This window comes from Balaenoptera acutorostrata, chromosome 2 (assembly GCF_949987535.1).
Source record: "Balaenoptera acutorostrata chromosome 2, mBalAcu1.1, whole genome shotgun sequence".
Taxonomy (NCBI): domain Eukaryota; kingdom Metazoa; phylum Chordata; class Mammalia; order Artiodactyla; family Balaenopteridae; genus Balaenoptera; species Balaenoptera acutorostrata.
Genome location: NC_080065.1, coordinates 139,484,530 through 139,508,987, shown reverse-complemented (window position 1 = coordinate 139,508,987; position 24,458 = coordinate 139,484,530). Strand labels below are relative to the sequence as shown.

At 42.2% G+C, this 24,458-nt stretch overlaps 2 protein-coding genes across 5 annotated transcripts in view; one reads left to right on the top strand and one right to left on the bottom strand.

Moving 5' to 3' along the window:
- Nucleotides 1-2,658, top strand: part of GEMIN5 (gem nuclear organelle associated protein 5) — a 42,014-nt gene extending 39,356 nt beyond the window's left edge. For both annotated transcript variants that reach the window (XM_007165505.2, XM_007165504.2), the window contains exons 27-28: nucleotides 545-641; nucleotides 1,206-2,658. In XM_007165505.2, coding sequence (XP_007165567.2) covers nucleotides 545-641; nucleotides 1,206-1,373 — 265 coding nt within the window. In that variant the 3' untranslated portion in view covers nucleotides 1,374-2,658. The remainder of the gene's footprint in view (nucleotides 1-544; nucleotides 642-1,205) is intronic.
- A 555-nt stretch (nucleotides 2,659-3,213) lies between these two features.
- On the bottom strand, nucleotides 3,214-17,327 carry CNOT8 (CCR4-NOT transcription complex subunit 8). Of its 3 annotated transcripts, none has more exons than XM_057539695.1 (7): nucleotides 17,196-17,327; nucleotides 11,435-11,616; nucleotides 10,088-10,281; nucleotides 8,109-8,270; nucleotides 7,237-7,381; nucleotides 6,426-6,536; nucleotides 3,214-4,746 (listed from the first exon to the last, which is right to left on the bottom strand). In XM_057539695.1, exons 2-7 carry the CDS (start codon nucleotides 11,549-11,551, stop codon nucleotides 4,597-4,599), a joined length of 879 nt encoding a protein of 292 aa, XP_057395678.1. In that variant the 5' UTR covers nucleotides 11,552-11,616; nucleotides 17,196-17,327; the 3' UTR covers nucleotides 3,214-4,596. The 3 variants fall into 3 exon arrangements, with proteins under 3 accessions (XP_057395678.1, XP_057395677.1, XP_007165569.1); XM_057539694.1 differs by having other exon boundaries at nucleotides 17,178-17,196; XM_007165507.3 differs by lacking the exon at nucleotides 17,196-17,327 and adding an exon at nucleotides 16,980-17,132.
- Between the last annotated feature and the right edge of the window lie 7,131 nt (nucleotides 17,328-24,458).

Genomic DNA, 24,458 nt, shown 5'->3' with positions numbered 1-24,458 from the left:
GCTCTAAAAATACTACGAGTGAAATCTTGAGTCAGAGTTTTGAGTTACTTCTCTAGTGAGCTACCACACTCTAGGCAGCACTTTATGTTTGGTTTTAGTAACAAGAAGAACACAAAAAAGTTCTCTAACCCAGCGGCTCTTAACCTTTGGATCAGAGGGCCCCTTTGAGAAGCTTAAGACACCCTTCCCAGAAAAATGTGCATCCATACACCCTGAGGGTAGGAACCCCGGCTCTGTCTAACCCATTCCCCAGAGAAATCCAGGCCCTTTGCATTTGGCTGCAGATTGAATCCCCTAAAGGTCCTTAATTTTCATTGGCGCTCTATGTCTAAGAAGTGGGGATTTGGAAAGTGGTGAGGAACAATACTGCATTTTGAAAATTTTATATCACATCACATTAAATTCCCTTCTCTTAGCCTTTGTATTTAAAGATAAGAGATAAAGACCCAGGTGACAAAGTAATTTTATTTACAGGATAATAGATTTAAAAGTTATGTGGGGCAAGACATATAACTTGTGCTTTTTTTATTATTATTATCACCAGTAAAGAAGAAAAAAATGAACCAGTTTCTTTGCCTGAATTAACCAAAAGGATTACAGAGGCCAATGAGAGAATAGCTAAGTTTCCTGAGAGTATTAAGGTAAGATTTATATAGCAGTTCATTTGGTAAAACATTACTTTTTATGTTATCAATTGACTACACCAAATTCTTTAACGTCATCTGAAATCTGTACACATTTGTATGTGCTTAAAAATTGAAGATCCAGTTGCCTTTGGTGAGCTAAAATGTTTTGTGAGAGTAGAATTATTGACACCACAAGCAATTTTATACCTTAGCCTTCAGAGAAATCTAACAAATTTTCTAATTACGAGGTAAAGTAAAATTACAGTTGGTACCATGTATTTGATCGCTTACAAATGGATAGGTATATTTGGATGTGGCCCTAGTAGTAACAGAAGCATCATGTTTTAAATTCATTTGAGTAGGGCTCTAGGAAAAGATTGTATCATTTGAGAGGGACATCTCAGTTTTGAGTTTCATCTCTCCTTAGAGTAACTGATGAAGTCTTAGGAGAGAAATGGCTCAACCGTGCCAGAGAAGTGTCATTAGATAAGATTTGAGACACTCATGCCTTCTGTGCAGGTGTTTGTGGCTTTTTTTTTTTGCAAATGCTTCCTTGTTTATCCCTGTGTCATCTTTCAGACCTGGCCCTTCCCAGATGTGCTGGAGTGCTGCCTCATCCTGCTTCACATCGGGTCCCAATATTCTGGCTTCGTGACCCAGGAAATGCAGCAACAGGCTCAAGAGCTCCTTCAGAAATACGGCAGCACTAAAGTTTACAAACGACACTACCAGACCCTGTGCATGTGAACTTTCAAGGACCTCTAAGAAACTGTGCCAAATTCAAAACATCCAACACCTTTCACCTCTGCATTTACACCTCGCCAGAGATTCACTTTGATCCCTATGTTTCTGCAGTGTTCCAAATAATACAAATGAGAGTCAAGTTTCAATCAACTCTACAATTAAACACAATGAAATCTGACTTTGGACTCAATTGTGTTTTCCTACTGGAGGAAAGATCATGAAAAGCCAGCAGTAGTTACTCAGAACTAACACCTGCAAAGTGATTGTTGATAATTTCTAAAGCCTTATGCAGGTTTCCCCCAAAGAGGAGAAACTTCTTTTTTAATCACCCAAAGTGTTACATTCTTAAACACAAGCTACCTTTATAAATGCTTTGCCTGACCATAAACATGTACACTCTTGTTGGAGGGTAGAGATTATGTCTTCCCTTTACTATTTTACCCCTAGCACTCACTTAAGAGTGTCTGGTATCTAATAGGTACATAATGGAAACTTTCAACTGAGTAAGTTGGGAAAATGAAAGAATGCTCATTAATAGCTTAGACTTAAAGGACTCTAAACTGAGCTCATTGATACCAGCACTGGCTGACAACTAAGGCTTGTGATTGGTAGTCGACCTTACTGCGTTAGCAGAACACAGAAATTCAAGAACATCTGGCAGTACAACAGCACCCCCCTCAGCCACAATTTCACTTTCCACAGTTTCAGTTACCCCCAGTCAACAGCAGTCCAAAAATATTGAATGGGAAATTCCAGAAATAGACAACTCATAAGTTTTAAACTGTGGCCATTCTGAGTAGCACGATGAAATCTCACGGCGGTCCCACTCCGTCCTACCCAGCACATGACTCATCCCTTTGTCCAGCATACCCATACTGTATACACTACCTGCCCATTAGTATAGGAAAAACACAGAGCATACATTATAGGGCTCAGTACTACCCATGGTTTCAGGCCTCTACTGTGGGTCTTGAAACATAACCCCCACAGATAAGGGGAGACTACTGTATATGGAGGGGCTGAATTACACCCATCCCTTTCTGAGGATGACCACTAACACAGCCCTACACACACTCACATATATACAAGGCAAAGTTCTTTACAGTTCTACTACACTTGTGCCCCTTCTTTAGCACCACTTTAATAAGCTGTTTCTTATCTCTCCCATGCAATGAGCACACCCCTACTCAACACCGAGTTCCTCAACCCTTCATCTCAACATTTCTCCTGACATGTCAGTAAGCCTGCTGTCAACTGTGGCAAAAATAAACACCTATTTTAATCCAAATTTGTTAAGGATATATGTGTAGGGCTCAGTCACCAGCATGCGAAAGCACCTTGGTTGAGAACCACTGACCTATGCTGCTTTACCACAAATCTTAACGATAAATATATCTCTTCCAGTATGTGAACATCCCAGTCAAAATCCTAGATCTGCTCCTGTACCTGACTTACAATCCCACATTTTTGGGCCAATAGAAAGGATTGGAAACAAAGTCCTGAACCAAGTCTAGGATATCAGACGTTCAATTTATCCAAAAGAAGTCCACTAATTAATAAGTGGATCTACCGTATATAATGGAGTAGCATCAGGAAATAGAATTAAAACTGATTTCCTAGTAAGGCCCAATAATCAGCGAGGCATATGAAGTAAAGAGACAATTCCGTTTACACAGCTGCTCATTAAAAGCTTCCTACAAAGTGAGACATTTTGTATGCAAGCCAACTTGTAGAAAATGGAGGCAAGAGTTAGAGAACAGACAAGATGCTTCCATGTCACTGATAGCAAACAACCGTCTTCTAAAGCCAGCAATTCAGAGCTTTGAAAGACCAAACCTTCATGCCAGTGGTTAAAAAGAAATCTTTATTTTACAAAATTAAAAACATAAATAATATTTACAAGCATCTTAAATACCAGCTTATAATACTTGACATTTTTGAATCATTTTAAATTGAGTTTTCCATAAGCTTTTAATATGTAAGACTATTCAACCACTTCAGTGAGCTACCAGTTTTCATTTCTACTATTCCAAAGGAGTTTTTGGTTTTTTGAAATTGTCCACAGTGTAGTCATTCAGAAAAAATACAGTGTACTTTTTAAATGACTAGTTTAAAAAAAAAAAAAAAATCACAGTCCTGAGCTTCCTACCCCAGTTGTGGGATATTACTCCAAGAGAACCCTATAAACCAAATTCCTTACTGTCCTGTTTACATGTTACCACTATAACTTTTTAAAGACTCACATTTCTGGTACTCACCACAATCCATCTCCCTAACTTCTCCTCAGTTTGCTGCAAAGGAGAGGCAGGGAAAACAGAGAAGAGAGGCAGCAGAATACAGATGACCATCTGAAATCACATTACTAAAAATGTAACAGACTTATGATCCAAAAACCTGCTCTTAGTAATTTCCTTCGGGATCAAATCCAAGGTATTTTATGAAATGAAAACTTAAAATGATTTCAAATGACACACATGTGACAGCAAATCTCAGTGGCACAATGGAACACAGACTTAAAGAGAGTGGTTAATTTAATACCTATTCTGGAGTTCCTTGTGAATAAAGGGTAGACAGATTCAGTAGAATTTTGTTTTTAAGGAAAGTTTTCATTATCGGGTCTTCATATTTCAGCACTGAGTAATTCATTTCCACGGAATAATACATAAAGACCAACAAAGTGTGAGGAAAGCAAATGTTCTCGAGAAGGGTCAAAATAAACGAAAAGAAAGGAAGGAAAGGAAAGGCTCAATGTCTATAACCCACTTCACAAGACCACCACTTGGTTCCACTTTCCCTTGAAGCCCTCAGCTCAGCTGAGAATCACAGCAAGAAGTCTTCATCCTCAGAGATTAGCAACAAATTTAAAAGAAAAAGAATGACACAGGTAAGAGTTATATACATTTTACTAGTTTGTTTCTGACTTGTCCTGGATTTTAGGTGTCAAATGAGCCATGGATGCTGGTGGCAGGAGGCAACTGGAGAAGAGAGGCTTAGGGATGAGGAATAGGGAAGACGTGTTTACAAATTCAGAGCAAACTCCCTTCTTCTGGATCTAAAATAAAGACATCTTTTGTCTTCAGTAAAACAAAAGTCTTTCTGTCAGCGCAGGTGGTAGGTACAGTTTGCTCAAAAGACGCGTCTTCTCTTGGGGAGGAAGATACGTGTACACAGTCAGCACATTAAGCACCGCTCTGGGGCCAGGCCCACCCGCAGAGGCTCGCCGCCATCACTGCTGCATGTTGCTGATGATCGCCAGGATGCTCATCTTCTCCTGGGCAGAGTCCACGTCCTCGTTCTGCTTCTGGGCCACTCCCGTGCCCAGGCCATAGAGCCGCCCACAGTACTTGGCATCGTCAATACTGTCCTCAAAAAACAACTGCAGAATAGGACAGAGAGCCCCTGGTGAGAATCATGCCAAGAGTCATGCCAAGAATCAGGCCAAGCCGCAACACTACTACATCAGCACCTCCCAGCTCTCTTAAAGCCTTGAACACCTAGCCAACTAGAAACTAACTTCATAAAGAAAGGCTCCAAACCTTTCCTACACAGTCTTTTCATGCTCCTTTCTCTCTACATAGGCTCCCCTTTCTGAATAGACTTCCACTTTCCATGAGTTTTTACTGCCAGGATCCCTGTGCTGCTGTTGCTGTTTATTAATACAACTGCCTCTATCTCCTCCCTTCTCTTTAACAGGCAGTGCAATGGTTAAGAGCTTGAGCTCTAGACTCAGACTGACTCACTGGGTGATCTTAGAAAAATCACTTGAACGCTCCTTAAGCCACGGTTTTGTATCCATAAAATGGGTAATATAACAGTAGGTTGTTACGAGTGAGAAAATGGCCAGGAAGCACACACACAGCAAGGTGTCTCACCCTTTCGGGCACTACTGGGCAGGTGACTCTCTGCTGGGGGGTGAGGAAGGCTGTCCAGGGTACTGTAGCACTGTAGGATGTTCTGCAGCATCCATGGCTAGTAGCACACAACCCTACTCCCCCAGGTTACGACAGCCGAAAACGTCTCCAGACATTGCCAGAGGCGCCTCAGACGGCAAAACTGGGAGCACGCTGCTGCCAGCTTTGTTCTTCTTCCTCAAGGTTGCTTCGGCTACTTGGAGTCTTTTGTGGTTCCATGCAAATTTTAGGGTTATTTGTTCTATTTCTGTGGAAAATGCCACTGGAACTTTGATCAGGGTTACATTCAACCTGTAGACTACTTTGGGTGGTATGGACATTTTAACAATATTAATTCTTCCAATCCATGAGCCCGGAATATCCTTCCATTTATTTGTGTCTTCTTCAATTTCTTTCATCAGTGTCTTAGAGTTTTCAGTATACTGGTCTTTCACCTCCTTGGTAAAATTTATTCCAAGGTTATTTTATTCTTTTTGATGCAACTGTAAATGGGATTGTTTTCGTAATTTCTCTTTCTGATAGTTCACTATTAGTGTATAGAAACAACAGATTTTTTTATATTAATTTTTTATCCTGCCATTTTACTGGATTCGTTTATTAGCTCTAACAGTTTTTTGGTGGAGTCTTTGGGGTTTTCTATATATGTCATCTGCAAACAGTGACAGTTTTCCTCCTTTCTGATTTGGATGCCTTGTATTTCTTTTTCTTGCCTAACTGCTCCAGCTAGGACTTCCAATAACATGTTGAATAAAAGTGGAGAGAGTGGGCATCCTTGTCTTGTTCCTGATCTTAGAGGAAAAGCTTTCAGCTTTTCACCACTGAATATGATGTTAGCTGTGGGACATTTGATAATTAATAGAACTTAACATAAAATAAGTGGGTGGTTTCACAAATGTGTTCATATTATAGAAATCAGAAGAAAAGCAAATAATTGCAAGGATGAGAGGTGCTAGGAACACCAAGTACACTTCTGAGTGACCTCCATTTCAGAATGCTTCTTTGCCTCCCAAATCACATCTAATATACTGAACATATGCATAACAAACAAGCCAGAAAAAAAAACACTGCTTTCAAAGTGATCACCAACTTCCAAGAGAAACTATAAATTTTCAACAAACCTCAGCCCAAAAAACCTTTGCCTTACCTCTTTCATCCTGAAGAATGCCATTCCCGTTAGCAGTGAGTCTGAGCCTGCCTGGTGCTGCCTTCCAATTCTCTGCAAATCCAACTGATCAGCAACTTCCTGAAGACCTCCCTGGAGATGTAAGGAAACAAATATAATATTACAGACCTGACTTCTCTACTGGAGTCAACTATGTCTATTCTTGAGTTTACTTCTTGTGGTGACAGGAAGTAGGAACAGGCCATTTACTTAACAGGTCTTCCCCAGCACTATCCCCTTTTTAGCCCTCCAAATGATACACTGTGTTATATTCCACTTTTCACTCCGTTCGTTCTTTTCTGTATTGTTAATTCTGTCAGACCTCCGCCCCTGAAAGTCCTCACTGCTGTAAAACAAGGTTGGGGAAATAGTAAATGCCAATCCTGTTCTAGATGGCAAACCTCTTTTATCAACAATTTATTAGAGGAGGGAGTTCTTAAACTGTCTAGAGCTAAGAACCCCTCTGAGAGTCTGGTACACTGCAGACCCCATTCCTAACAAATCATACATATACCTCATGTCTCCAACTGTTTCACTAGGTTCGTGGGCCCTAAGTGAAGAACGCCTGCCTTAGGGTGACAGTAGCAGAAGGCTCCCTTCGTGCCCAGGTTAAAGACAGTTACCACACAAATCCCTGTGCCAATCAACTCTATATACACCCTGTCTAGCACCACGCTGGCACCTAGCAGGTACTCAAGGACACATGCTGAACAAACTGCAATAAAGCAAAATGACAGGTCTGCATTTTTGTCTTCTTGTTGTCGTTACTACTATTAAGAAAAATATTGTGTACCTTAAGATTTTTGCAACTTTTCATCAGGTATTTCACATCATAAATGGATGGGAAGAAAAGGTTCAGAATGTGAAAGAATTCATGTTCCTCTTCTGGCAAACGAGAATCCGTAAGTAACTTTACCATGTAGCCAAAGTCATAGCCACTGCGAGGAGAGAATGAGGCAGTAAGGTGAAAGAGCAGGAGTTAACAGGCCCCAGCATTCAACTGCTTCATTTCTCAGAGCTTATGATGCTACCTCACGTTAGGAACTTTCAGTTTTCCAAAGTAGTTTATCCTGTTCTCTGAACTTTCCATTAAATAACCACATAACAGATTAATATGAGAGACACATAAGAGAACCCAAGGGTTTATAAATGTGGGTTTTATTCATCAAAAATTCAAATGTACTGAAAGGTATGGAGTCCCCTGGTGGGCTAGTGGTTAGGATTTGGCACTTTCACTGCTGTGGCCCAGGTTGAATCCCTGGTCGGGGACTGAGATCCCACAAGCCATGCGGGGCAACCAAAAAAAAAAGAAAAAGTACTGAAAGGTAAAATAACTTCTCCTAAGGGGAATTTGGCTTTTGAGTACCCAGGAAGCTCCAGGCCAGCCTTTTAAATGACAAGAAAAAGATGACCAAGTGCTTCCATCCTTCCCACCCTCCACCTTTCCACCTGACATATGCCCACTGCAGCCACATGATACAGCCTAGTACCGTGTGAAATAAACCAGTATGCGCTCCAAAGTGTTTTCTGAAAAACTGAAATGTTACCATTTCAACTTTGTAACCGCTAGTGAGAAACAAAAGAGTGCCAAGAGGACTGCAAAAACAATATAAGAATTCAATTCCCTGCTTCCAAAGGAAGAGAAAAACACTCTCTTAGACTGACCTGTGAAATGAAAGCCATTTGACATTGTCACAGAGAACCACTCCTGATGTCATAAGCAGCTCTGCAAAGTGCAATGTGTCAATCCCTTCCTCTTCATGCTTCTGAAACTGCAGTCCTGAGTTAGCAAGGAGATCTATGGAATCCTGGGAGTACATGTCCTCTCTAAAAAGAGAAGGTGTTTACTTCTTAGCTGGTGGTAAGGTAACAGAAGTAGTGGGCAACAATATTACCATCACCTTATAAATTATAGAATAAGTATTCTTTTTTTTTTTTTAATTTTTTTTTTATATTTTATTTATTTATTTTTGGCCGTGTTGGGTCTCCATTGCTGCATGCGGGCTTTCTCTAGTTGTGGCGAGCGGGGGATACTCTTCGTTGCAGTGCGTGGGCTTCTTATTGCGGTGGCTTCTCATTGTGGAGCACAGGTTCTAGGCGCGGGGGCTTCAGTAGTTGCAGCACGCGGGCTCCGTAGTTGTGGCTTGCGGGCTCTAGAGCACAAGCTCAGTAGTTGTGACGCACGGGCTTAGTTGCTCCACGGCATGTGGGATCTTCCCGGACCAGGGCTCAAACCCACGTCCCCTGTGTTGGCAGGTGGATTCTTAACCTCTGCGCCACCAGGGAAGTTCCTAGAGTAAGTATTCTTGAAATACTTTCATAATTTAAGAATAAATCAATTCATTCCTTCCAGTATTCTAGCAAACACACAAAGTAATCTTACCTGTGACAGAAAGAAAAACGGGATTTTTCCCCCACAAAATAAGTGTCTTAATAATGAAAGATCCACATTTTCTCATTATTTAATGAAAAGCAGGACTTCCCTGGTGGCGCAGTGGTTAAGAATGTGATCTTTTGTGTCTGGCTTCTTTCCCTTAACATACTGTTTTCAAAACTCATCCATGTATAGCATATGTCAGTACTTTATCTCTCTGTACTGTGCAGTAACATTCCATGGCATGGATATACCACATATAGCCATTCCTCAGATCACAGACATTTGGACTGTTTCCAATTTGGGGCCTTTATGAATAATGCTGCTATGAACACTCACATACAAGTTTGACATGGATGTATGTCTTCATTTCTCTTGGGTGGAATTGCTGGGTCATATGGTAACTCTATTTTTAACCTTTTGAGAAGCTGCCTGTTTTCCAAAGAGGCTGCATTATTTTATATTCCCAATAGCAATATATGAGAGTTCTAATTTCTCCACACCCTCACCAACATTTGTTATTATGTCTTTTTGATCACAGCCACCTAGTGGGTATGAAGTAGTATCTCATGGTTTTGGTTTGCATTTCCCTAATGACTAATGGTGGTGACCATCTTTTCATAAGCTTATTAGCCATTTCTAAATCTTCTTTGGAGAAATGTCTATTCAGATCTTGTGCCCATTTTTTAAATTTATTTATTTATTTATTTATTTATTTACGGCTGTGTTGGGTCTTCGTTGCTGCACACGGGCTTTTCTCCGGTTGCGGCGAGCGGGGGCTACTCTTCGTAGCAGTGTGCGGGCTTCTCATTGCAGTGGCTTCTCGTTGCGGAGCACAGGCTCTAGGCAGGCAAGCTTCAGTAGTTGTGGCTCGCGGGCTCAGTAGCTGTGGCTCGCAGGCTCTAGAGCACAGGCTCAGTAGTTGTGGCGCACGGGCTTAGTTGCTCCGCGGCACGGGGAATCTTCCCAGACCAGGGCTCAAGCCCATGTCCCCTGCATTGGCAGGCAGATTCTTAACCACTGTGCCACCAGGGAAGTCCTTGTGCCCATTTTTAATTAGGCTGTCTTTTTATTGTCGACTTGTAAGAGTTCTTTAAGAGGGACTTTACTTTTTGAGATTCCTTACTCCATCTTCTGCTTGACTACTCTCTCCAACCCCTACTTGGGTTTGGTGGAAACAAAACTTTAAATTAATAAAATCAGTTAGAAATCAGTCTGCACAAATGTAGCACATCTAAGAATAACATTGAGAAGTGTCTCAGACACTTACGTAAGGTTGAATTTGAAGTTGAACTGCCAAGTGTTGATTCCAGAAGGATATTCTCCCTTCTCATTCGTGAATGTAAGGCCCAGCTGGATAATTTTTAAAAGGTCAACATTGCACCGTAAAAGCTGATACTGGTAATCTATGGAACTACGAAATTCACCAATGGGTCGCACCACAACACCTGGAAATTCTGTGTCCTAGAAAAGGAAAAAGTCTCTCATCGTAAGGTTTCACAAAACTTATGCTGACTTGACCATTCATAAATAAAAGTTTTACCTCAATTTATAAAAGTTATGTGACAAGCCCCAAGCTCAGGCACAAAAATTCACCTTACAATACTGATTTCATTGATCTATACAGAAGGAGCACTAGAAACACGAAGCTTTACACAACAACTTGGAGATCCTAAGCAGGATGTGAACAGAAGTAGTTGACTAACCCTAGGTCTATTAAGAACATTCTAGGTTTGGGAATTCCCTGGCGGTCCAGTGGTTCGATCCCTGGTCGGGGAACTAAGATCCCACGAGCCACGCAGCACGCCCACCACCCCGCCAAAAAAAAAAAGAACATTCTAGGTTCATATACAGTTAATTAGGAACGGTCTAGGTTGAGAACGAAACACTATATAAATAAAAATGCAAATATAGGAAAGTGAAACAGCCATTCAACAAAAGTAATAAATAGCCACATTTGGCTTAAAGTAAAAAGCCTGGAACAAGATCAGAGAGAGTTCTGAATACCAGGCTGAAGACATAATTCTACACCCTCCACAGCAGGAGTTGCAAACTCCAGGCAGCTAACGTAACAGAGTAAAGTGTGCAGGGTGTTAAAATGGTTATGGGTAATGGGGACTGGAGCAAACTAAAGGGTACATGCCTCCCCTAAAAGAGGCTCTTGATATCACTATGATACCTGCCTCCCTCCAGCCACTCGGTGTCAGGCAGGAATGTAGACCCTATAATGCCAGATCTGTCCATTTCTTCCAGAGATACCAGAAATCTGGAATTTAAGTAAGGTCTCTTGATTTTTAAATGTTGGCAACTACTTTTTAAAAACTGCTTTAACACTGCCAGTCAAATTCACCATACCTGTGGAATAGATGTGCCCTGTGGACCGAGACAACGTCTGTTTAAAGACTTGCAAACAAAAGTAACATCATAAACACTAGATACCAGAGGTTACATCCTTTTCAGACACACAGGCTACCTTGATGTTTCATAAAAGCAACATAACCTTCCATCATGTTTAATTTACCATGGCTTTAGTGTAATCATTTCTTTCAAAAATCTCACACTGAATATTCCCTAAGTCCATACCAGAAGGTGAGTCAAACAGAGTAGAGCTCTTTACCATGGCAATATAACTGTAACTGAGCACGATTTCTCGGATCTTCCTCATCTCTTCTTCTAGATTGCTGGCCCAGACTTCACAGATGACCTGGCTGTTCTCCACAAGTGCCGCAGGCATCCTGAAGAAACGTGAAGTCGCTTTCAGCTGACTATGTTAGAGGGCAAGTCAATGGTTGATCTGATCTACATTCAAAAACATATTTTGAAATCACATTAATTTACATACTGGCATTAAGACATTAACAAAGACATCAAAACAGTATTTTACCATCACTTCATCAGCTTAAGCTAAAACATTAGGACTATTATATTTATTCTCCATTTTATATGATGAGGGAACCTGCCTTTGTCAAAACAGACACACCCACAAACACACACACACACACACACACACACACACTCACTCTCCCTCCCTCAATTCTTTAACCTGAAGAAAATAAACTTACTTAAGAAACATGAAGAAACTTTTGCCCAAGCTGCCCTTTAGCACAGAAATGAAACCATTGCCCTGAACCAGTTTTTGAGTCCTCTCCAGACTACCTAAAGACTAAAACAGTCCCCTGTTAATACAAATATGCCCTTACCATGACTTTCACATCACTTTGCACAGGGACCAAATCATGGAAACATTTCTAAAGGAATCAGTTTAGCCAGTTTAAATGTACTGGGATCTCCGAAAGCCTTAAAGAATGTGGACCTGAACTCTCACACTGAAGTCCTAACACCGTATGATGAATATGGATGTGGGACTTGCCCCTCCAACTCCCCCAAAAAAGGAAATTCTTTTTCCCGACAATCCAAAAGTCAAATACAACTAGAGGCAAACAGATCATGAAGTGAGAGATTTAAGTTGTAAAAACCAATCCCAAGTTGAACAACCACAATGAAAATCAGAATTTATTAATGTCTACTTTTCAACATACAATATTATAAAGAAACTAAGTATTAATTCAACAATAAAAATAGAGAAGACAGCAGGTATAAATAATTCAACCAGAAGCAGAATGATTTATAGTGTATATTCTGGGAGGAAACTGGGGAGGCAACAGTATTCTACACGATAAAACTCAACATGGTTCAGCCTCAGAGTAATGCTGTTATTATAGCAATGATATGCTTAGTTATAAAAAGACGAAAAGGAGCTTATCATAAGGGGATTTACTTAAAACGCAAGCCCACGCACAGATCCTCAACACAATGTAAGAGTGGGCTCCAGCGCGTATATTTAAGGGACGATTCCTAGAAAGAGTGAAACGAACCTTTGCTTTCTACTTTCAAGATAGGCAGATACAACAATAAGAATCTGGATCAAAGCAAAATTGGCATTCTCAAGTGTCGTCATTTCTCTGAGACACTTCTGAGAAAACAATCTATTGGTTTGTCACCAACCCTTGAAGATTCCATTTATTTAAGTTACTCTACACTTTGACAGATGCTTCTCTGAAATTATAGTAGACTTACTGTAATTACTCTGAAGCTTAAGTAGACTGTGGTAGCTTCCTAACAAATACGGGTGAACACTTCTTAAAGGCAGAATCCATTTCTTCTCATTTTTGTTCTGTGCACAATGGGCATGAATTAAAGGCATGCAGATGAAGAAATCAAGGACATCAGAAAATGGCAGAAGTTCAGACTGAGCGTGGAGTAAATTCCACTCTCTGACCATAATCAAGAAAATGTTGGGGGAATTCCCTGGCGGCCCAGTGGTTAGAACTCAGCGCTCTCACTGCGAGGGGCCACAGGTTCAATCCCTGGTCGAGGAACTAAGATCCCACAAGCCACGCAGCAAGGCCAAAAAGACAAAAAAGAAAATGTTGGGGCTCAGAACTTTAGATTCTAAACCATGCTTAAGGTTTTCCCCTGCAAAAGGGCATAAAACCATTTCTATGCCCATTAATGTTAAATCAGTACCACTTCGCTTCCTTATTTCCCTAACTGAAACAAAGCACTCCCTTTTTGGTGTCACTTTAAACACAACCATAAACTACTTTAGGGGAAGTGGGTATCACTGATTGAAACATTTCCATAAAAGCAAAAGCAACTAAAGGGACTCAAGCAAAAAATGTCTTTGGCCTCCAAGCAGCAAAGAGCAGACTTAAAAAGAGGGCAATTAGATATTTACATTAAACCCTTAGAACAAGGCTCCCCAGCTAAGAAGCTCTTAAGGTTTTATCAAAAGAACTCAGGAAACAATATGAAGAGGCTCCCTCTCATCAAATAAAATATGATATGAACATCATTATGGATAATTACTACGATGCATCACGACTCTTCAGATAGAGATTTAAATCCAGGAGTTCATAATGAACTAAGAAAATAAGTTTCATTGGCCACCACTGGAGAATGCTAATGAATGGACTTATTTTTAAAAATACGTATCTTGTCTTTCCTATATAAACTGTAACCCCAAGTAACCAAATAGTTGAAGGAAAGTTTCTCTTTATAAAAGTTGTATAAATAAAAATAAATAGGGAATGACAGACTATCACCGTTTTGTAACCCCTAATGAATTTAGAGATCTGGGCAATAATCATAATGGGATTTATACGGAATTTCCAGAAAAGGCAACTCTATAAAGGCAGAAAAGACTACATGGTGGGATGGGACTGACAGTTATATAAATGGGAATGAGGTATCTTACTGAGGTGACATAAATGTCCCCAAACTCCATTAAAATGATTATTGCACAACTCAGTATATTTACTAAAAATCACTGAGTTTTACATGAAAATGGGTGAGTTTTATAGTATGTAAACTATATCTCAATAAAGTTGTTAAAATAATCACTAGGGCTGTAATCATCACAAAAAGAGACCACCAGGTATTATGTGCCTCAAAACAACACATCACCACTATGAAACAGTCTTGACCAAAAAAAATCTAACTTGAATCTGACCAAGCCTCTAGATTTAACTACCAATGTACAGAAAATACAGACAGAGAAACATATTAAGTGACACCAGAGAAATGCAATCAGCAAAATCCAGAAACTTCTATAGGTAACTAGAGAACCCAGCTTCTTCAACAAATAAATTACAAGAAATAAAAGTAAAAGACTCTCAGGAGACCTATCAGTCAATCAAAACATACAGACCTAAATTAACCCCTGCTTTAAACAAGTGATAGGAAAAAAAAAACCAAAAAGAACTATAACATTTTTGAGACAAGTAGAAGTCTGAACAATGCCTGATTTGCGTTTTTTGTTTCAGGGTTTTGTTTATTTTGCTTTTTTTTCTTTCTGGTGTTATACTGTGGTTATGGTTTTTTTAAAAAAAGAGTTCTTACCTTTTAGAGATAATGAAAAATAGTTATAAGTGATACGATATGAAATGTGGGGTTTGCTTCAAAATAACAGTGAAGAAAACTCAACAATAATTTTGTACAGTACTATCTTTCTCTACATTTTACAGATAAGAAAACTGAAATGCAGAGACATTAATTTTAAAAGGTAGTGTCCATGGCTTCCATTTCCAAGAAAATTCTTTTTACAATATAGGGGTTGAGGATTAAGAGGTACAAACTATTATGTAAAAAATAAGCTACAAGGATATATTGTGCAACACAGGGAATATAGCCAATATTTTATAGTAACTGTAAATGGAGTATAACTTTTAAAAATTGTGAATCACTATGTTGTACATCTGTAACTTATATAACACTATACATCAACTATACTTTAATTTAAAAATTTTTTTGGATTATTTTTAAAAGCTAACCATTGTTATACATATCTGACAAACAAGGAAGTCAAAACCAGACCAGTGGCAAAACATTTAAGACATTCTTCCATCAAACCCTTACCTAGGAAAACTTGCAAGCCCCAAATGTATTGCCACACAAACACTGAAAAGGAATCACACTGCACACATTTAACTTAGCATAAATTACTGGATATGCTAGCCAGAAAAGAAATAATAATAATAATAAAATAATACTAGCAATTCTGCCTGCCACTTTCCACTCAGTGAGCACATGCTCCAGTATGAGCCTAAAATGAGGATCACAAACATACCATTCCCCTTAATTATTAGTCTTCCTCCTTCTAAGCCTCTCAGAGCCAGCACTGCACAGTGCAGAATGACTCTATGCCATTCACTTATGTTTATTTGTGCAACACGGCCCCTAAAGGTAAACCTAACTACTCTACCTGGGTTACAACCAAAGAAACAGTAACAAGTTTCAAAACTGAAGGAAAAACGACTGTGCTGGATTTACTGAGAAACACTATGGCCACCTCCAACCCCGCACCTTCCTAAGGAATTTTTAAGGATAATTTTGGTTGCATGCATTGCTTGCCTTGCAGGCAGACTTTAAAACTTGACTGCCACATGAGCTACTCTACATGAAAGCAAAATACAAGCCCTGATACCTGCCGTTTCCCAGTACTAGACTGTATAAGAAGGTCACCCAGGAGTTACTGAGGTCTCTGCCCTGCGCTCATCTGTAGAACAAACTGTGCATTTCGCCCCCCAATGATCTACAGTGTAAACTTCTCCAAAACAAAACTCCTTACTAACCCAGGAAAGCTCTGAAGAGCAAGTAAATGATAAAGGCAACCGAAAGCTTTCTCTGCAAGCAATCCAGAGTGCCAGACCTTGCTGGAGAAAAGCATGTTTTGGTTTTTCTGATTTTGTTTTGTTTAAGGCTAAGAGTGCAAGGAAACAATAAACATCACTTCCCCATTCTAGACGACCGGACAAAGACTTTGCCGCGCATGGGTAAGATGGAAAAGGAAGTAGCAGCACTTCAGAAGAAATGGCAGCCGCTTGGAAGAGGGTTCTTTCCATCCACGGCCGCGGGGGCCGCAGTCTTCCGTCCCCGCCAAACACAGTATCCCAAGACACCACCCTCGACCGAACCGCAGTTCAACCAGTTCTTCAAACCACCCACGTGGCCCAGGCCTGTGAGCTGGCTCCTCCAGAGCCAAGAGCTCGGGTTCATAAAGCCACCGAATAGCAAGGAAAAGTTGCGGGGACGCAAGAACCAACAAGGGGGAAGCCCGCAAGGTTCCAAAGTCAGGTCCTCTGACTCACACCGTCTCTCGTCATCCTTCTCTTCCTGTTCAGGATCATTCTCCCTCTTCAAACCACCCTCATCCCTCTCCTCCTCCTAACTCCCTTTTTTCTCTTTTTTTTTTTTTTTTTGGTAAAACGAAGATTTTTAAATTGCATGTCTTAGGGCCAGAGAGACCTAAATTCGAAGCCAGGGCACGGACGAGCTGTGTGGCTTTGCGTAAGTTACTTAACCTCTCTCATGCCTCAGTTTTCCCTTCTTGTAAAATGGGTCGTCTACTGGTGGTGCACACCTCGGAGGACTGCTGTAGGGGGTAACAGAATGAAGCATATAAGGTGCTGGCACATATCACTAGGACATTAATATCGTGTGGTAGTGGTGGTTATTATGACTACTATCCGATGGACCTCTTTCTCTTTTCACACACCCTGTCCCTCTCGCACGCTCCCACTCCCCTTCCTCCCGCAGGCCCCCGATGGCCTCCCACACTCTCTCATCTCACGCTCCTCTCTGATAAGCGGGAGCCCGCTTACCCTGACCGGCAGGGCCCGCGAAGCGCGGGCAGACGGGCTGGCGAACAGACTACCCGGGAGCGGCGTGACCCGGTGTTCTCCGCCCGCTGCCCCGGATCGGCTCCTAGAACCGAGCGGCCCAGTGAGATGAGCGCCCTCATGCCCAGAGCGACCTTACGCACAGCCCTCCAAACAACCTGGCCGCACCGCTCTACCCACCCGATCCTCCCGACTCGCCTGCTCCCTTCGCGTCACTCCAGGCGGGCGCGCGCCTGACGCTGCCTGCCCCTCCCCTTCTGCGCGCCCCGGCGACTCCGTGCGTGTTCGCCCAACCTGTGAGCTCGCGGGAGCGGCGCGCAGGCACAAAACCAAGAGGGCGCCGCGAAAACGGCGGGGCGGGGCGACCTCAGGCGACGCAAGTGAAATACGGCCCCCTACGGCCTTCGCTGAGTTAGTTTCGCTGGTTCAATTCACCAGGATCACTGCTCCTCCATTTCGGTTCTACTTCTGTGCGCTCAGAGGCGGCGTGGTCTAGAACTAGCCCCCCGTGGTGGGCGTGGCCTAGCTAGACCAAAGGCCGAGGAAAGGGCGTGGCCCGTCTGACCAAATCCTCCAAATTACAATCTCCTAGTCTACCTTCTTTGAAGGGCCATTAATATCGACGGGAGCTGACTTGGGAGGAGGTTCGCTGGGGGAGATCCTGACCGCTTCCTTCTGTACTAATGCGGCCCCCTGGACCCTTCACTTACAAAACCTCTACCATACGGCTTCCTTTCTGGCAAACAGTGGGTTGGGGATGGGGCAGCACCCCGAAACCGAGTCTGGGTGACGTCAGCCAAGGCCCGCCTCCCCCCTCCGAGCCTCGGGGAGCTGAGCGAGCAGCGTTACCATAGCAACCGGCCCGCTAGGGTCCGCTCGAGTTACAAAGAAGATGCAGCCTAGGCTGGGGAGACGCAGGGCGAGCGCTGGCGCCCTCCTGCTTCCCGAGAAGGTCCGAGACCTGGCGGGCGCTATGCGAGCTCGCCAGATCTTCCTTGCGAGACCAGTGGGGTCCAGGCCTAGCTTAGGAGGTTCCTTCAAAGCTCCTGAATCCTGTTTGGAAAGAGAGCTCTTTGCCAACGCCTGTCCTTAGCAGCGTTTGTTCTCCAGTGGTGGGAGAGAAAACAAAGCACTGACTTCCCGCACACAGCTATCAGTTCCGGGCCGCCCTCCTAGTCCGTCGCGCAAGACCTCCACCCTGTCCCTACGAGAAGGTGCGGACTCCCCAGAGCATGGCTGTGGTCATACTCCTTGATGCCTTCCCTCGAAGGGGGCTGTTGAGTGGATAGCAAATTCACCCCCAAGTCCCTGCACCTTCCTACTTTTAACCATTTCCCCCTAAAGAGGCTCTCCAAAATCCTACCTCCGTTTCCGAGACTGGAGGCAGGGCAAGTCTTCAGCGGCAATTCCAACCTGGATTCCCAAAAGCTAGTCTCCAGGGACGTGAACCCGCCCCCCCATCAAATGCACTTTCTGAACACTCCTCCCCTTCTCCCCTTCACATGAGTGTCTGTCTCCTTATCTGTAACATACGGATATGAATAACTATCTCAGCGGATGTTTGCGTTAATAAATGGAAAAACCACCCCACACTGTACAAGATATATAAGTGTATTCAATAAATAATTGTTTCTGGCCTGTCTCAGTTTGTTATCCCCGAGATATTCAGTGTTTGTTAGCTCTGCTGCAGACTTAGCACTCTTGTCATTCTGTTCAGCAATACTGTGATGGAGAAAGCAGGTAAGCCACTCCCTTCCCCCTATCCTGTGAGTTTCTAATATCCTGTAATCCACTCTGTAATTACATTCAGGAGAGCGTAGGCCTATCAGCAGCTAGTCACATGAAGAGCAGCCTGTTTTTTCCTGCAGCACTGGGCCTGGTGTGCACTGAAACAATCAAGCAGGAAACGTACCCCATCTCCTTCCCCCTAAGGCCCCCTCACCCAGAACTGATTGTTCATTTCTCAGGTTACTGAATACAAGGGTAACACAAACACAATGATGGCTTGTGTTTCCAGAGACCTTGGAGTGTTTGTTGCAAACAATGGATTGTATGCTGCTCTTATTGCAAAATTAGAACAATTGTGTAAATCACTGATTCCTGATGGGAGGGAGGCCCCAAACAAATAAGAGGGTAGTTGGAGTAGAATATATTCATTAATATAATATCACATTTGAAAAAAACCCTATTGCTTCTGAACTACAAACTATAGAAAGTAAGGCTTAAACATCTTCTCAGCTGGGAGAGTATAGGTTTTAAAAAACCGAGGAACATTGGTTGTAAAACGGGTCTCCTTAAGAACCAGACAGGGTGACTTCCTTAGCCAGCCAAGCCTTTCTGTTATTACCAATTCTAAATAAATCTTACAAGATGAATTTCTTAAACTGGAATATGTACAGGAAGATAAAATCTAAAATACATATTTGGGTTTGAAATATTTTGAAAATGGAGAAAAAGGTAAATGCCTCCAGGCATATAGTACTTCTATATGAGCCCAAATCTCAAAAACCTTTATAGAGTGCTGACACACCTAGATGCCTGTCAGCTGATTAATTCCATTCCATTACAGTACCCACTGCCCCAAGCTTAGACAAGGTCTGTCACTTTGTATAATGTTGTTTTTTTATCAGATAATATATATATATCTTTACATTCAACTGAAGATGCATCCAGCTGGCTGGTTTCCTTGGTATAGTTGGATAAATTTCCTGCTTTTGAAGTGTGTTGTCCCTGCATTTCCTACATAATAGAAAAACCTTCTGACTCTTGACAATTATCAGCAGAGCATCAAACTTCCCCTAAATGTAAAGCAAAGGTCATGTTTCATGACTAAGCATTTGAGTATTATTTTGATCTTTTGATTACAACCTGAAAAACCTTCTGATCTCTGATTAGATCAGAGATCAGAGTTCATTTTTTTTTTTAATTTATTTATTTATTTATTTATGACTGTGTTGGGTCTTCGTTTCTGTGCGAGGGCTTTCTCTAGTTGCGGCAAGTGGGGGCCACTCTTCATCACGGTGCGCGGGCCTCTCATTATCGCGGCCTCTCTTGTTGCGGAGCACAGGCTCCAGACGCGCAGGCTCAGCAATTGTGGCTCACGGGCCTAGTTGCTCCGCGGCATGTGGGATCTTCCCAGACCAGGGCTCGAACCCGTGTCCCCTGCATTGGCAGGCAGACTCTCAACCACTGCGCCACCAGGGAAGCCCTGGAGTTCATTTTTTAAAATCCAGAAATAGGTATCATTTTATTTGTATCTCATTTGATTTTCCTTCTCCCTTCGAGTCTACTAAACTAACAACATTTCAAAATCTACCAGTAGTAATCATAAGACTTATTTCCACAGCTGAGAGGGTCCATCAAGGTGTCCTAACTAATACATTCCCCTAATTTCACAATAATTAAATAATTTTAGGTTACCCAGCTCCCAAAGATAGGACCAGGATTTGAGTCTTCTGATTTCCAGTCCAGTATGGGATTGGGTGTTCATCCAATCAGTTGTGTTTATGGTCCATTTGCTATGGGCAGGGCCGTATTTTGACACTGGAGGATGCACTGGTGAATGAAACTGACATGGTTCCTGGCCTGGTGGAGCTTAACATTTGGTGGCAGGGACTGACAATAAAACAAGTAAGCCAGCATTGAAGTAAATAAAAGGATAATGAAAATTTTGATAGCCATCATGAAGGAAACTAATGAGGTAAAAGTCATGGAGAGTAACTGGATTGGGGGAAGATATAGGCAATTACTTAAAGAAGACCTCTCTGAGAAGGTGGCATTTGGGCAGAGATGAGAAGGACAAGAAGGACGAAACGAGAGAGAGAGAGAGAGAGAGAGAGAGAGAGAGAGAGAGAGAGAGAGGGAGGGAGAGGGAGAGGGAGAGGCATGAGCAGTTGGGAGCAGTAAAAGGATTAGAAATGAGTTTTCTGTGTTAGAGGTAGTGAAAGGCCAGGGCAGCCACCAAGAGGTGGAGCGAAGGCAGAGTGGCCCCACAGGAAAGCAGAGGCCCAGTGAGCCTAAAGGCTGGGAGGCTTTAAACTGCACTCTGTTCAAAGTGAATCAGGAAACCCAGAAGGATTTTACTTACAGGAATGACCTGATCCAATCCATGTTTGTTTTTTGTTTTGTTTTTTGGGTATTTTTTGGCCACATGGCACGTGGGATCTTAATTCCCCGACCAGGGATTGAACCCATCCGTGACCCCTGCATTGGAAGCGCTGAGTCTTAACCACTGGACTGCCAGGGAAGTCCCCCGATCTATGTATTTAAAGATTACATTAAAAAAATAAATAAATAGGGACTTCCCTGGTGGCCCAGTGGTTGAGAATCTGCCTACCAATGCAGGGGACACAGGCTCGATCCCTGGTCCAGAAAGATCCCACGTGCCATGGAGCAACTAAGCCTGTGCACCACAACTACTGAGCCCGTGTGCCACAACTAGTGAAGCCCACGCACCTGGAGCCCGAGCTCTGCAACAAAAGAAGCCACCGCAACGAGAAGCCCGCGCACCACAACAAAGAGTAGCCCCCGCTCGCTGCAACTAGAGAAAGCCCGCGCGCAGCAACAAAGACCCAACACAGCCAAAAATTAAATAAGTAAATAAATAAAGATTACCTTGACTCTCAGGGTCAGAGAATGGAGTAAAGGCAGAAACATCTTAATTTTTTTTATTTGAATTACAGTAAATTTGATAAGAAAAGAAAGCTAGCTTCCCCCAGGCATGATAAATATGTTGCCTATGGAAATATTTGATGAAAACTTAGGTAATTTTACTAGGTGAATCTGATTAAGAGTTACTTGCCACTACTTCTTTTGATTTTTGTTACTGTGAAACTCATCAAGGCTGCTAACTGAATATTCAGTACTTTATAAAGAAGAAAGTTGATCTCTGTCTGTACAGAGCGAGGCAAACAGAAATACAAGCCAATGGAAAGAGAGCAGGAAAGCACATCAATATAGATAAGAGTAAAACTTTTACTTTGGGACTCTCTAGTCACTTCTGAAAATCTCTTCTCTAGCTCCTCCTTCCTCTCCCTGTTCGTGAATGTAACAAACCCATCTCTGGTGTTACAGCCAGATCTCAAAAGACCCCTGTGATTTTTTTTTTTTTTAATGTGACCAGTGTTGAGAATCTTGTTTTGAACTTCTGTAACATTCTGTAATTTTCTAGGAGAAATGGGACCCAAAGGCTTCAGAATATCTCTGAAGTTTCTAACCAGATGTGTTTGTTTGTGAGATAAGGGATATATTCCAGAAAAATTGGTAAACACCGTGATAAATCTCAACTCCATTAGAAATAGAATGGGCCTCAGAGATCCTCTAATCCAACTGGCTCAGTTTACAGGTGAGGAAACTGAGACTCAGAGAGGCAGAGGTCACAAAGCTGGTCAGTGGCAGTGCTCAGTTTGAACCCAGATCTACCTTCTTCCAGGATCTCAGGGCCTCTCCTCCCTTTAAAGGAGATCAGCTAAGGGAGGGGCCATCTTACACAACCTTGAAATAACAGGAAAGCTAAGCAAGTCCTCAAAATTAGAATGGAGAGAAAACCCAGAGGACCAGAGAGATATTCTCATTTGTGCAAGCTCTACTGAGAATCCACTATGTGTGAGAGATATTAGAGCCATGAAGATACATAAAGCTCCTATTTGACCTGATTACAGAAAAAATTACCTGCTACTCTAGGGAGTGTTAAACACATAAGCTAAGAAAGTTCAGAAAGAAAAGAACAAGTGATTTCCCTGGTGGTGCAGTGGTTAAGAATCCACCTGCCAATGCAGGGTACATGGGTTTGAGCCCTGATCCGGGAAGATCCCACATGCCGCGGAGCAACTAAGCCCGGGCGCCACAACTACTGAGCCTGCGCTCTAGAGCCTGCGAGCCACAACTACTGAGCTCACGTGCCACAACTACTGAAGCCCGCATGCCTAGGGCCCGTGCTCTGCAACAAGAGAAGCCACCGCGATGAGAAGCCTGTGCACCACAGCGAAGAGTAGCCCCCGCTCGCCACAACTAGAGAAAGCCCGCGTGCAGCAACGAAGACCCAACACAGCCAAAAATAAAATAAATAAATTTATATATATAAAAAAAAAGAACGAGAGGCAGAGTAGTGGTCAAGACCAGGAAGGAAATTCTAGGTGGGAGAATTAGTATAAGCAATTACTTGGAGGTAGGCATGACTGAAAATAGAAAAATTTTTCTGTACATAGCGATCAAGAAATATTTGCACATGACAGTGATGCTTAGAGCATAGGAAAATAGGAAGTAGTGAGGAATAATGTTATATGAGAGGAGCTAGATTAAGGCAGGCCTTTGAAGTGAGGTAGCAAAGGTTTGATCAGTGCACAAGGCAGACTTGGATGGCCAAGGATATATACATTATACAAATATCTGGAATATTGAAAAATATATTGGTTCTTCTAAAAGGAGAGACGATGAAAAACAGGAACAAGTTGTACAAAATAAAATTTGTAACAAACATTGAATGTTTACTGAGCTTTGTGCTGTGCAAGGAGTTAATCAGGGAAAGATGACTAAGATATGGTCCTTTATTGGCCAGATAAAGTATGACACATCTAGACAACGGGACAGCACTCAGCCTTAAAAAGAACATTATAGCTCTTAAAGGTACTTTATGGAACAATCTCCATATGTGCGTGCTAAGTGGAAAAAGCAAGGAGCATAACAGCATATATGGTAAGCTGTTTCTAAAGATGGGGAGATATAGATATGTTTCTATTTACAGAGACAAGCTCTGGATGGATATACAAAACACTCGTCCCAGGGGTTGCCTCTTGGGAGAAGTAGAGGACTGGGAAGGAGTAAAAAAAGACTTGCTTTTTACTGTACACTCTTTTGACCCTTTTGTTTTTTACATTAGACATACATATTGCCTATTCAAAAATAATTTTTAGAAATTTAAAAATAAAAGCTCACTTCTTTTTCAAAGGTCTCAGCTTTTTACATCACGGGTCATCCTGTATTCTAATTTCACCTGTTTCAAAGTGTAAATTTCACCTCTCCAGGGGTTCCTTTCCTGCATCTAGACTGAACAGTAGTAGTTGATACATCTCTCCTCCCTTGGCTGCCCTCAGCAGCAACAGAAGCAATCAAAAATGAGAAAATGAGGCCCTGTGGTCCATGTCACCTTTTTATCCACTTGAACTGCCCATCTTCTGCCTTCAACATGGTCTGACACCCATGCCTCTTATCGAAACTGCCTCCTAGGGGACAGCGACATTTTCTTAAGTTGAGGAAGATGCAGGAAGTTTTTAAAAAGAAGAAAAACAAGCCCAGAGGTCAGCCAAATGTGCTTTTTCCAGCTCTGGCTTGAACTGCGCATTTCCTCTCAGCTTTCAGTAGATGTCCTTTGGCAAGAAGGGCGCTTTTGTCTCTCGTCAAAACAGACCCAAATTCTTTCTCCCGTCACGTGCCCGGCCAGAGCCAGTCGGCTGCTCTGTAACA

Coding starts and splice junctions, on each gene's coding strand:
- CNOT8 (XM_057539695.1), bottom strand. CDS start 11,551: ATGCCTGCGGCACTTGTGGAGAACAGCCAGGTCATCTGTGAAGTCTGG. Junction 8,271..10,087: donor AACTTCAAATTCAACCTTAC/GTAAGTGTCTGA, acceptor TTCTCTTTTTAG/AGAGGACATGTACTCCCAGG. Junction 7,382..8,108: donor AAATGGCTTTCATTTCACAG/GTCAGTCTAAGA, acceptor CTCTCCTCGCAG/TGGCTATGACTTTGGCTACA.